A 13,185-nucleotide genomic window follows, 5' to 3' on the forward strand; every position below is an offset into this window, starting at 1 on the left:
CTACTTCCTAATTTTGACTGTGACTCATTCTGATTTTTTTGCAGGGGACCCACTAGATTGTCTCATTCTCTGCAGCCTCTTTCATGGGCTCCTTCCTCCATAAAGGCATTATTAAATTGTATTTTATGACCGTTTGTATAAGGATGACTATAATCCAGGTTGGATTCATTATTATATATTATTATTACACTTTTCTTCTGACTTTAAACGAAATAAAAGAAAATTTCTCAAGCTCCTAATACTATTGTGACCCTCAACACTGCTTTATCTTTTTAAATGTTTTTTAATTTTACTTTTTATTTTTGAGAGACAGAGACAGCGCAAGCAGGGGAGGGTCAGAGAGAGAGGGAGATACAGAATCTGAAGACAGGCGCCAGGATCTGACCTAGCAGACAGCACACAGCCCGACGCGGGGCTCGAATCCACAAACCGTGAGATCATGACCTGAGCCACCTAGGTGTCCCTCAACACTGCTTTAAAGATAAGTGCGCCCTGCTGGCTGCTCACATTGTGTCAGAAGCTGCAGTTGCGAACAACACACAATTCTTGTCTTCATGGAGCCTACATTCTAGCTAGTGAGAAACAAACAATAAACAAAATAAGTACTTTTATCTTGCTAATCGGTTATAAGTGTTAAGACAAAACAAGGCAGATAAGGAGAACGTTATGGAGTGTTGAGAGGGTGGCAACTTAAACAGAATGGACAAGACAATCATCATTGGGAAAGCCTTGAAGGAAGATATGAAGAAAGCCTCGACGACAGGTGAATACTTAGGGGAAAACCATTAGGAAGAAAGACTCAGCCACAAAAACAGATCCTAAATACAACTGTCCCCAAACCGTCGCTCCTTGAGTTACGTATTTCCGCAATCTATAAGCGAGGTCGTAGAAGGTCACTGGAAACAAGTGCTTGCCGCAGCAACCTCCATTTTGCTTTTGGGCACAGATCTAACCTATGCCTAGGCCGTATCTGTATTCCTTTACCGCTCGTTAGCCTGGGGGCTCGGTTTTCTTCGCGTCCTAGTGAAGAGCAGAGAAAGCTGTTGACGGAAGAGAGGAACATTGAGGGTCAGCTCAGGAAGAAAGAACTGGGGCGGGCCACCCTGCCCTCATGCAAGATGGCGGCGCGAGCCTCGTGCTTTGTCCGGTCGGGCCGCGCGCGCATGCTCAGCCCGCCTCTCTGGCTTGGCGTTCGCGGGGTGGGGGCGGGCCTACGGGTGGGAGTGGGCTCGCGCCCTGCGGCCTGGCCTGAAGTCTTCTGCGCCGCCGGTGCTGCTTCCAGCACACCTTCCTCGCTCCCTACCTATGGAGGGGAAGATGGAGTCTGTCACCGTAGCGACTGACAGCGGGGACCGGCCGGGGGCTCCAGCGGGCTCAGGCCTGTCGGCTTCCCAGCGTCGAGCCGAGCTGCGGCGGAGGAAGCTGCTTATGAACTCGGAACAGCGCATCAACCGGATCATGGGCTTTCACAGGCCCGGGAGTGGCGCGGGTGAGGACCTCCCATCTCCCCTCAGACTCCCGCCCACCCCATTTGAGTCTTCAGGGTTCTTGCTTTCCCTCCAACGCCCCGCTGATCTCTTTGACAAAGCCCTGTTCTCTGACCTCCCCTCGGTCCCTGCTTGTTAGGTGATGTCCCAAGTACTCACTTCTTAACCTCCGGACGTTTCTGGTACCTCTTTTCGGTTTTCCGTAGGCTTCATTCTGAGATTGTCCCTGTTCCCCCCCGCCCCCCCAGAGTGCGAAGTGTTGGCTCCCGAGTCCCTATGGCATGGTGCCCTCTGCCCAGTTAACGCTACACAGCCCCTTCTTCCCTTTCTCTCCCCACGCTCTTCCTTCGAAGTCTTGAAGGGCGCACGTCCCCCCTCCCCCCCGCGGTTACACTGCTCTGTCTAGTGTGCGCTTCAGGAAGATTACGTTCCTTTCTTTCCTTACAGTGCCTTCCCTAACATCTATCTTCCTTTTTTTTGCCTGTGTCTGTTACTCTGTCGGCACAGGGGAGGTTGTGTTTACTGAACTGCCGCCCAGTGCTTCCTAGGCGGATCTGGGACCCTTAGGGTCATATCCCCGTCTCTGTTCAGTGCCCTCAACACTGGCATCTACAGGCGTTCTACAACAGGAGAACAAATTTGGAGCGAACATTCTTTGTACCCCAACAAGTGGGACGTGGCCACCGGAGGTCTTCCTTCTTAGTCCCTCTTAGTGGGCGGAGATTGTTGTCAGGGGCTGCATTGAACCCTAATGAGAGTTCCTCATTTCTCCCCCCAGTGCATGTACAATGAGTTTCTTAAAAAAAAGTTTTTTCATGTGAATATTTATTGAACAATTAATATGTGCTGGTGTTCTCTAAGTTTCCATTGAGTGCCTGTAGTCATGGACGCTTAGTCACTGTTCGCAAGCTGCTTAAATCTTTGTGATTTCTGGGGGCTTTAAATAGACAGTTCTGAACTTGTAGGTCTTCACAGGTTTGCACCCAAAACTACTAGGAAAGGTAAGAAGCACTATTTCAAGTTCTCCCAGAACAGTAGTTAGAAGATATATTTCTCCCTTTAATAATTAAAAGCAGGATGTTTATTCTTTCCCAAGACATTTATTATCTTTCTCCAGGTACATTCTATATTTTGTTCTTTCGATTTGAAAATTCTGTCACTAAAGGTTTTATTTTGTATTGAAACCGGAACAGCCTCCTAAAACTGCTTAAGTGCCTACTAATGGCTCCATCCCTACAGTGGGAGAATTACGTAAACAGTAGCTGTAGGATATGCCACGCCCTATGCTGACTGGACTCTGGATTCAGAAATGTAATGTTAAAATACAGATTTTAAGAAGCTTTAATAATTTTATGTTTTTAACCAGGTAAGCTAGAGCAGGCAGTGCAGTCATACTTCTCCATGAAAACGGCGTCTTTATAGCTTGCTCCATCCATGACCATCTTTCCCAATTTGTCTGCTAGTCTTATCTTCTACTCCTCCCATTTGGATATGTCTGTTGCAGGAGTTCTGTTGGAGTGATGTATGTTGAGTGTGTAGAGGAAGGAACTAGTTTATGTTTTTATGCAGAATCAGAATTTCGATTCAGAGACTGCAGAGTTCTACCAGTAGCAGCATATTTTTTAATCTTGAAAGGTGTTTGCCAGTATATACTACATAAGGCCTCTGAATTTCTCTTCTCAGAAGAAGAAGGTCAAACAAAATCAAAGCAGGACAGTGACAAACTGAACTCCCTCCCCATCCCTTCCGTTTCAAAGCGAGTAGTGCTGGGCGATTCCGTTGGTACAGGAACAGCTGACCAGCAAGGTGATGTGGCCGAGGTAAAGGGGACTCAGCTGGGAGACAGATTGGACTCTTTCATTAAACCACCCGAGTGCAGTAATGATGTCAACCTTGAGCTCCGGCAGCGGAACAGAGGAGACCTGACAGCAGACACTGTCCAGAGGGGTTCTCGCCATGGCCTTGAACAGTACCTTTCCAGATTTGAAGAAGCAATGAAGCTACGGAAACAGCTGATGAGTGAAAAACCCAGTCAAGAAGATGGAAATACAGCAGAAGAATTTGACTCTTTTCGAATATTTAGATTGGTGGGATGTGCTCTTCTTGCCTTTGGAGTCAGAGCTTTTGTTTGCAAGTACTTGGTAAGAAACTTCATGGAAAATCCAAATTCGTTATGTTAGGATTGCTATTAATCCATGGGATTGATTGCCAATATTAATATTTACCAGGTTCATGTGGCAGTTTGGAGATCTGTTACAAACTGCTGTTCACCTAGATATAGAGGGGATGTCCCGGTGAAATACAGAGCCCAGTAATAACTGCCAACTCCTTCTGTATTCTAGATAGCATTCTAAGTGCTTTATGTGTTTTAATTCATCTAACCTCATCCTTCCGAACTAGGTATCGTTTGACTCTGTGTTTTATAGATGAAGGAATGAAGACTCCGAGGTTAAGTCATTTGCCCAAGGTCACATAGCTAAGTGACAGCTGGGCAGTTTCTTTCCAAAACCAAAGGGTAAAGTATCTACACGGACTATATATTAATTACCATTTTTCAAATAATTTGAAACATAAAAATGCAATTCCTGTGGTCCTGAACATGAGCTTTAATTTAATTTAATCCCGAACCACACAAGTTTCCTGTCTTCAGAAAGCGCTTCAGCATTTTATAATGTGGTGGTATCATCATAATGGCAGGCCATCGGTACTGTACCAGAATGTGCCAGGAGAAATGAAGAAAAGCATAGCTCATAGTTCAGTGTCTTGCTCTTGGAAGTATTTCCATTCACGAGACATTTCAAGACTATCAGATACCAGGTACATAAGCAAATTTGTCAGATAATTCAAGTTTGTGTTATTCGGCAAAAAACTTTCTTAAAATCAACTTTATGCACATTTTTTCTTAAATGAGAATCTGTTGTGCAGGTTTTCTTCTGATGTTAAATCGTGCTAGCTTTTAGCATTTAGTGAGATGCATAGCTGCTTTCTCTTATTTGAAAGGGCTCTGTGCTTTTACAATTTTAAAGTTAGGTCCTATTTTTGTGCCTCATTTTTATGTGAGGTGTTTTTTGGTTTCTGAGGGTCTTTTTGCTATCAAGTTTTCAGCTGCTATTTCTCACCACTTTACATCCATCTGGTGGCATTTGCTCCTTCACTCCATAATATTTTTATGTTTAGGAATAAATGTAAATGAATTACTATTTTGATCTTTTCGATTTTATTGTGTGAGAAGCAAGACAGCCATGCCATTTTATCTGTAATAAGAAGAGCTTGCATTTGCATGCCAGAGATCTAGTTAATGAGTAAATTTCTTGCCCCAGAGTCTGGGAATGCGTGGTATCTATGGAGTCCTGGGCCTTCATGTGTGCTTCCAAAGAGTCAGTTTCCTCCAGGTGAGAGAGATGTTACTGCCCGATGTGTTACACATCTGTCACCATGGAGTACTTTAGGCCATTTATTTAAAGAATAAATTTGGTTGGAGAAGACATTGGGGGGGACATCAAAAGAATGTGATTTGAGAAATGTGTTTTGTAATAAGGAAATCTAGTCCCTTTATTTTTTTCACCCCTCTGCAGAAACAAGACTGCTTTCAGCCACAAAAATTAAGTATTGTTTTTATCATGTTTTTGCTTGGAATTTTACAGCTGCTGTTAGTTTAGTTTGATTTGTTGTGATTTGAATGATAATTTTGAAAATACATAACTTTATCTTCTATCTTCACAGTCCATATTTGCTCCGTTTCTTACTTTACAACTTGCGTACATGGGACTATACAAATATTTTCCCAAGGTAAATTAAAATTTTTTCTAAATTGGGGTTATGTGTTTAGACCGATTAATGATTACATAATTCTAAGAGTTAAAAAAAAAATTAGTCATACTCATGGTCTGAATCAGTGCTGCTGAAAGTGTCATTGTCCCAGCAATGCTGATCTTAAAACTTTTGTTTCTATTATAATGAGCTAAGTTCAGAAAGTGAATGATTAGAAACTTGTTAGCAATTTGAAATTGCCATAACATTTTATTGTGTTTTACAAAAATACCAGTCTACCACAGACTGGTAGAAAAACTTACCTACAAAATTTGAATAGTACTTGTCTGAGAAAGTGTTGAGTTTAATTATTTAGTGAATTTAGTAATATATTTTGTCTGTAATAAAGGAAATTAATTTTAAGATGGGTTCATTTATCTTACTGTGCTCCTTACGAGGTGCTTAATCATAGTGCTCTGTATCTTGATGTCAAGGGCCTGGTATTTGCAAGAAATATTTGGCCCAAACTGCATTACAGAATCATGGAGAGTGTCGCTCTAGAGAGTGTTACCTAGTTGGTTTACCTACAAATGTATACACAGTTTTATGGGGCTTGGCTGGTGGCGAAAATAACCTCACTTATGTGATTGAGTTTTGCATGAGTTTTTTATTGAAAAATGGGTACTTGGTCATTTGCTTAGTCATCTGTAATGGAGTGATAGACCTCATGTATTAAAAAAAATTTCTGTTTTTTGTATATTTTAGAGGGGGAGGAGGGGCAGAGAGAGAGGGAGACACAGAGATCAAAGCAGGCTCCAGGCTCTGAGCTGTCAGCACAGAGCTGGACATGGGGCTGGAACTCAACAAACCAAAAGATCATGACCTGAGCAGAAGTTGGTTGCTTAACCAAGTGAGGCACCCAGGCGCCCCCTTCATGTGTATTTTTTTTTAATTTTTTTAAATATCTTTTATTTATTTTTGAGAGACAGAGAGAGACAGTGCGAGCAGGGGAGGGTCAGAAAGAGAGGAGACACAGAATCTGAAACAGGCTCCAGGCTCTGAGCTAGCTGTCAGCACAGAGCCTGACGCGGGGCTCGAACCCACGAACCGTGAGATCATGACCTGAGCCGAAGCTGGACGCTTAACCAGCTGAGCCACCCAGGTGGCCCCCTCATGTGTATTTTGAATAGAGTTTGAAACATATTTATGAATAGTCACATAGGCCATATATACAAAGTAAAAGAATGAAGAAAGAAATGTAATTCTATTTTTAAACGTATTTTTTTGATGTGTGTTTATTAATATTTGTGTATATTTATTGATACCTCTCTCCAAGAAAACTAATTAAAAAAATTTTTTTAACATTTATTTGTTTTTGAAAGACAGAGAGAGACAGATCAGGAGCAGGGGAGGGGCAGAGAGAGGGACACACAGAATCTGAAGCAGGCTCCAGGCTCTGAGCTGTCAGCACAGAGCCTGCCCTGGGGCTCGAACCCACGGACTGTGAGATCATGACCTGAGACGAAGTCGGATGCTCAACTGAGTGAGCCACCCAGGCACCCCAAGAAAAGTGTTTAGAGGGGCACCTGGGTGGCTCAGTCGGTTAAGCCTCCGACTTCGGCTCAGGTCAGATCTCACGTTCGTGGGTTCGAGCCCCGTGTTGGGCTCTGTGCTGACAGCTAGCTCAGAGCCTGGAGCCTGCTTCCAGTTCTGTGTCTCCTTCTCTCTCTGCCCCTCCCCCCTCATGCGCGTGCGCGTGCTCTCTCTCTCTCTCTCTCTCTCTCTCTCTCTGTATCAAAAATAAATTAAAAAAAACATTAAAAAAAAAAAGAAAAGAAAAGTGTTTAGAAATTGATCCTCTCGGGGCGCCTGGGTGACTCAGTCAGTTAAGCTTCTTACTTCAGCTCAGGTCATGATCTCACGGTTTGTGAGTTCGAGCCCCATGTCGGGCTCTGTGCTGACAGCTCAGAGCTTGGAGCCTGTTTCAGATTCTGTGTCTCCCTCTCTCTCTGACCTGCCCTTGCTTGTGCTGTCTCTCTCTGTCTCAAAAATAAATAAAAAACAGAAAAAAAAGAAATTTATCCTTTTAACACTGATTATAGCTTTGCAATAGCAAAGTTTGGGAACAACAAAGATGTCTCCTAATAAATGACTTATTAGGGATGCCTGGCTGGCTCAGTCAGGAGAGCATATGACTCTTGATCTCACGGTTGTGAGTTTGAGCCTCATGTTGGGTGTGGAGTCTACTTAAAATAATAATGTTTTAAATATTAAAAAAAAGTAAAATGACCGTTATGTCATATCCATTCAGAATGATGAAGCTCTGATGTATGATAATGGAAGCTGTTAAGAAATACGAGAAGAAAACAAAATGCAGCGTAGCATGTAGTGTATACTTTTTTTATATTTAAAAAATTTTTTTTTAATTTGTTTTTGAGAGACAGAGAGAGACAGCGTAAGCAGGGGAAGGGCAGAGAGAGGAGGAGACACAGAACCAGAAGCAGGCTCCAGGCTCTGAGCTAGCTGTCCGCACAGAGCCTGATGCAGGGCTCGAACCCACAAACTGTTAGATCATGACCTGAGCCGAAGCCGGATGCTTAACTGACTTAGCCACCCAGGTGCCCCTATTGTATACTATTTTTTTTAAAGGAAGAGAATAATATATATTTGATTTTGCTTGTATATGTGTGAAGAAACTGGAAGTTTTGTGATTTTCTTTTTTAAGATTTTATTTTTCCGTAATCTCTATACGCAGCATGGGGGTCAGACCTACAACCCTGATATCAAGAGTCGCACAATCTAACTGAGCCAGCCAGGAGTCCCATAAACTCTAGAAAAATATTACTTGAAACTATTAACTGCAGTTATTTGTGATAGGAATGTGGGAGGAGGTTACTAGGTAAATGGGAGAGAGAAAAGGGAGGGAGTCTACTGTATACTTTATACTTTTATCTCAACAAAACATTTGGTTGTAACCTTTTTTTATAGATTTTTTTTTCATGTTTATTTATTTATTTTGAGAGAGAGAGAAGGAAGAGAATCCCAAGCAGGCTTTGAGCTGTCAGCGCAGAGAGTGACTCCAGGCTCGATCATAAACTGTGAGATCCTGAAACCAAGAGTTGGATGCTTAATCAACTGAGCCACCCAGGCACCTCTGTAACGTTCCTTTTTAAGATTAAAAAAAATTTTTTTAAGTAATCGCCACACCTGTCATGGGGCTCGAACTTACAATCCTGAGATCAGGCGTCCCATGCTTTACTAACTGACCCAGCCAAGCACCCCCCTTGTTTCATTTTCTTTTCTTTTTTGTTCTTTTTAAAAAATATGTTTATCATTTATTTTTGAGAGAGAGAGCGAGCATGTGCACACGTGAATGGGGGAAAGGCAGAGAGAAAGGGAGACGGAAAATCCCCAGCAGGTTGCATGCTGCCAGCGCAGAGCCTGTCACAAGACTCAAAGCCACGAACCACGAGATCATGACCTGAGCTGAAATCAGGAGTCAGGTGCTTAACCACCTGAGCCACCCAGGCACTCTTTCTCTCTCTCTCTCTGTCTCTCTCTCTCTCTCTCTCTCTCTTTCTTTTAAGATTTTATTTTTAAGTAATCTCCACACCCAACGTGGGGCTTGAGTGTACAACCCCGAGATCCAGAAATCATGTGCTCTACTGACTGAGCCAGCCAGGTGCCCCTTGTTGAAACAGTTTTTAAACAGACAGATATATTTAAAGAATTGTGCAGTGAACTCCCATTTCTCCTTATTACCTAAATTCTGTAATTAACCTTTGTTATATTATGTATTTATCCAGTTTACCCATTTTCATTTCGTTGGTTTTTTTTCCTTGATGCATTTCAAAGTATGTTGTGGAGGTTGACATCAGTATGCTTTACCCCTCCATGTTCTGGTCAGATGTCATTAACTACAGCTTGGTGGTGGTGGTTCTTTTCTTTAAGATAAATTTTCACATAGTAAAATGCTCAGATCTTTAGTATACTGTTCAGTGTCAACCCGTGAAACCCAAATCCTTTAAAGGTTTAGGACATGACTGTCAGGAATTGCCACCATGTCCCTCTCCAGTCAGTCAGCTTTCAGCCCCTCTACCCGGAAGGTCTGATTTTCTTTTTCTTACCATAGATTAGTTTTTCCCTGTTTTAGTACTTCTTTATTTTTTTTTGAAGATTCTGTTTATATAAAAATTTTTATTATGTTTATTTATTTTGTGAGAAAGAGAGCACGCACAAGTGGGGGAGAGGCAGAGAGAAGGAGAGACAGAATTCCAAGCAGTCTCTGCGGCATTAGTGCCGAGACCGAGGCTCCAGCTCACAAACTAGGAGATCAGGACCTGAGCTGAGATGAAGAGTCGGATGCTTAAGCGACGGAGTCACCCAGGCGCCCCTGAATGTTTTATTTTTAGGTAGTCTCTGTACCCAACGTGGGGCTTGAACTCAAAACCCCAAGATCAAGACAGCCAGGTGTCCGTTTTTGTATTTTATATATATGGAGTCATTGTACATACTTTTTTTGCAAGGCTTCTTTTATTGTGCATAATTTTGAGATTCATCCATGTTTTTGAGTGTATTAGGCTATCACCCTCCTTTTTTTGCCTAATAAATATTCCATTGTCTGACTGTATCCATTTGTTTATCTCATCTCCTGATGGCCACCATGCTTGTTTCCAGTTTTTGGTGATTATGTCTAAAGCAGCTGAGAATTTGTATGAATCCCTTTGTGGACATAGGTTCTGATTCCTCTTGCGTAAACATTGCGTATTATATTTAAAAAGTATTTTAATCATGGGACTGGGTTTGTTGATACTAAATTGATAAAGTAAATAAAAATCAGCCTTGGGATGCCTGAGTGGCTCAGTCATGATCTCACGGTTTGTGAGTTCAAACCCTGCACCGGGCTCTGTGCTGACAGCTCACAGTCTGAAGCCTGCTTTGGATTCTGTGTCTCCCTCTCTCTCTGTTCCTCTCCTGTTCACACGTGCATTCTCTCTCTCTCTCTCTCTCTCTCAAAAATAAAGATTTTTAAAAAAGGTAACTTGATGAGGGAATACATGTTCAGTGATATCCTACTGCATAGGTAACAAGTGTGAATTCCTTTGCATGGCAGGTGGGGCTCTACAGAGTGTCCCGATGATTCTATCACAAATAATTCTGTCCTTTAGTATGACAGGCTCTATTCAGGCTTTTGTTGTCATGAGACTTACCTTACAGTGAGATTTCTCCTCTCATTATTATCCATCTAAATCTTGCTCATTCTTGAAGGTCTGTTTTCAATTTTCTATGTTTTTATTTTATTTTATTTTATCTTTTATTTTTATTTTATTTTACTTTTGAGAGACAGAGGAGAAAACGTGAGCAGGGGAGGGTCAGAGAGAGAGGTACAGAATCTGAAGCAGGCTTTAGGCTCTGAGCTAGTGGTCAGCACAGAGCCTGACATGGGGCTCGAACCCACGAACCGTGAGATCATGACCTGAGCCGAAGCCGACGCTTAACCGACTGAGCCACGCAGGTGCCCCTGTTGTCAATTTTCAATTCAATTCCTGAAATCCTTCACTGTGCTTTCTTTATGCATATAACCCTGAGCCACTATGCTATACATTATTCATGCCATTCATTTAGCAGTTATTTGTGTCCTGTGTAGTAATGTTTTTCCTGTTTTTGTCTGTGCTGTTGTATGCATGTTAAAGTGTTATTTTTGTCTTGCCTCTAAGACTTTTTTTTCAGCTTTGATAACATGAATGGTGTCTTTCCCCTTTTGCCTAGCAGTTTGCTGCTTTACCCATTATATGCTTAGTAAATGTTTGTTGATACATTACTGATTGATGTATTGAAGCTTTAATAGTTTTGAATCATTTAGGCAAAAATAGCACTGATAATGCTTAAGTAGTCTTCTGAAAGCTGTAAGATTTACTTAAGTCTTTTTTTGTACAGGGTGAGAAGAAGATAAAGACAACAGTACTAACAGCTGCACTTCTGTTATCTGGAATTCCTGCTGAAGTGATAAATCGATCGATGGATACCTATAGCAAAATGGGCGAAGTTTTCACAGATCTCTGTGTCTACTTTTTCACTTTTATCTTTTGTCACGAATTCCTCAATTACTGGGGCTCTGAAGTACCTTGAAGCTTGAAGAACACAGGAGAAGCTTATAAAAAAGCAACTTCTCATCTACATTGCAGTGTCTCTAAAAGAGGCAAATCAGTTTACACCTTTATGTCATTCTTTTACTTTATAGGGTTGTAAAATCTTTTGATTAGGAATGGGATGGCAGGTTTCCTGATCTAAAAGTGTTGAGTTTGTATTAATACTGATGTAAAGAATAGACTACCATGGTCATTAATGGACTTTTCTTGTTTAATTAGAATCCCTAGTCTCTACCTTTCTCTAACTTCTAAGATTTGTAATCCCTCTTTTGGGAGCTGAGCTATTGCTTTTAGGAGAGCAGGTGCACACGGCCTCAGCCAGCCCCGAGGGCTGCGGTTTGTATTCGTGTTGTTCTGTCCTGAGAAGTGGAGCTGTCTTAAAAATAAAATGAAAGAAACTGAATTGTCTAACGTTAAGTCTGCATGTTTTAACTTACAAGGGCTGAGTAAGGTAGCCAATTTTATCTTTTCTTGCTGAGTATCTTAATTTTTACTTCAGCATAAGTATGGAGTAATAGAGAAAGTGATTAACAGTCATACATATAAAATTAGAAGGTATTTATGAGGATATTTATTTTAGTTTTTATTTATGAAAATTGTTTTATTACCAAACTCAAAATTGGAAATCTTCACTTTTGACTTTTCAATTTCTAGAACTAAGGTTTTTAAGCAAACTAGAACAGCATGATTGGTATACATAAAGGTGGAATTTGAAAATTGACTGGCGTATGCAACCCAATATAGATATCCTTTTCACTGACTTGGTAACTGTCATATTTGGAAGGTTATAAAACATCGTGTTAATGTTGCTTGGTATTACATTTCCTTAAAGATTTTTGTATGGTCTACTTGATTAATCCTTGTGAAATTAAAAATGTATATGCCTTTTTTAAAAAGTTTTATTTATTTAAGAATTTTCTGTATCCAGTGTGGGGCTCGAACTCGTGACCTCAAGATCAAAAGTTGCACGCCCCTCTGACTAAGTCAGTCAGGCAACCTCAAAAAACATATACCCTTTTTTTTTCCATCAGTGTTAAAGTCTTCGTTTTTTGTCACTTTGCTTTGAATCAGAATAATAGAGAATAAATATAATAATTTAAATGTATCCCTCTGACTTAGGCTAAGATGATGAGCACATGTTCTTCCTGATTCCATAATGAATCCAGTATTAAGAGTCAAAAACATCCTCAGATTTGTCACTTCCCCCCAATCCCTAGGGACATATTAGTGGTCTTCAATTGTACGTTTACTTTTGTTTCTTTAAAAAAAAAAAGAAGGGCCCCATTCAGTTAGTTGACACATGCCAAGCTTTAATAATTGTAGACCATTATCAAATTTATTTCTTTTTTTTTTAATTTTTATTTTTTTTTAATTTTATTTTTTTATGTTTCTTTTATTTATTTTTGAGAGACAGAGACAGACAGCTGGAGCAGGGGAGGGTCAGAGAGAGAGGGAGATACAGAATCCGAAGCAGGCTCCAGGCTCTGAGCTAGCTGTCAGCACAGAGCCCAATGCGGGGCTCGAACCCACGAACCGTGAGATCATGACCTGAGCCGAAGCCGGACGCTTAACCGACTGAGCCACCCAGGCGCCCCTATCAAATTTATTTCTGAGGCAAGGGCTAGCTATAAGATATCTGTGTCTGTTGGCGCCACTGTTTTTTATTCAGCCAGTTGGCACCTCCCTCGTAATTTGCTTAAGTATGTTGAATTATATCAAACAGAAATGGTAGTTTCTCAGTGACGGGAATAATGAATTTTTTGTCAGAAATTTCAAGGACTTGAAACGTATATAAGGAA

General features: G+C 41.2%; 1 protein-coding gene and 1 long non-coding RNA gene across 4 annotated transcripts; one reads left to right on the forward strand and one right to left on the reverse strand.

Moving 5' to 3' along the window:
- Positions 1–590: 590 nt before the first annotated feature.
- Positions 591–1,725, reverse strand: LOC115294191. Its single transcript, XR_003909760.1, has 2 exons — positions 1,647–1,725; positions 591–1,040 (listed from the first exon to the last, which is right to left on the reverse strand). It is a non-coding gene; the product is annotated as an uncharacterized LOC115294191 (long non-coding RNA).
- CAMLG (calcium modulating ligand) lies at positions 1,201–12,273 on the forward strand. Of its 3 annotated transcripts, none has more exons than XM_029941932.1 (4): positions 1,202–1,489; positions 3,174–3,628; positions 5,211–5,276; positions 11,175–12,273. In XM_029941932.1, the coding sequence occupies exons 1-4, from the start codon at positions 1,306–1,308 to the stop codon at positions 11,364–11,366; spliced, it is 897 nt and encodes a 298-aa protein (XP_029797792.1). In that variant the 5' UTR covers positions 1,202–1,305; the 3' UTR covers positions 11,367–12,273. The 3 variants fall into 3 exon arrangements, with proteins under 3 accessions (XP_029797793.1, XP_029797792.1, XP_029797791.1); XM_029941931.1 differs by having other exon boundaries at positions 1,203–1,489; positions 3,171–3,628; XM_029941933.1 differs by lacking the exon at positions 5,211–5,276 and having other exon boundaries at positions 1,201–1,489; positions 3,171–3,628.
- The last annotated feature ends 912 nt before the right edge of the window (positions 12,274–13,185 follow it).

Source organism: Suricata suricatta, chromosome 6, assembly GCF_006229205.1.
Source record: "Suricata suricatta isolate VVHF042 chromosome 6, meerkat_22Aug2017_6uvM2_HiC, whole genome shotgun sequence".
Taxonomy (NCBI): domain Eukaryota; kingdom Metazoa; phylum Chordata; class Mammalia; order Carnivora; family Herpestidae; genus Suricata; species Suricata suricatta.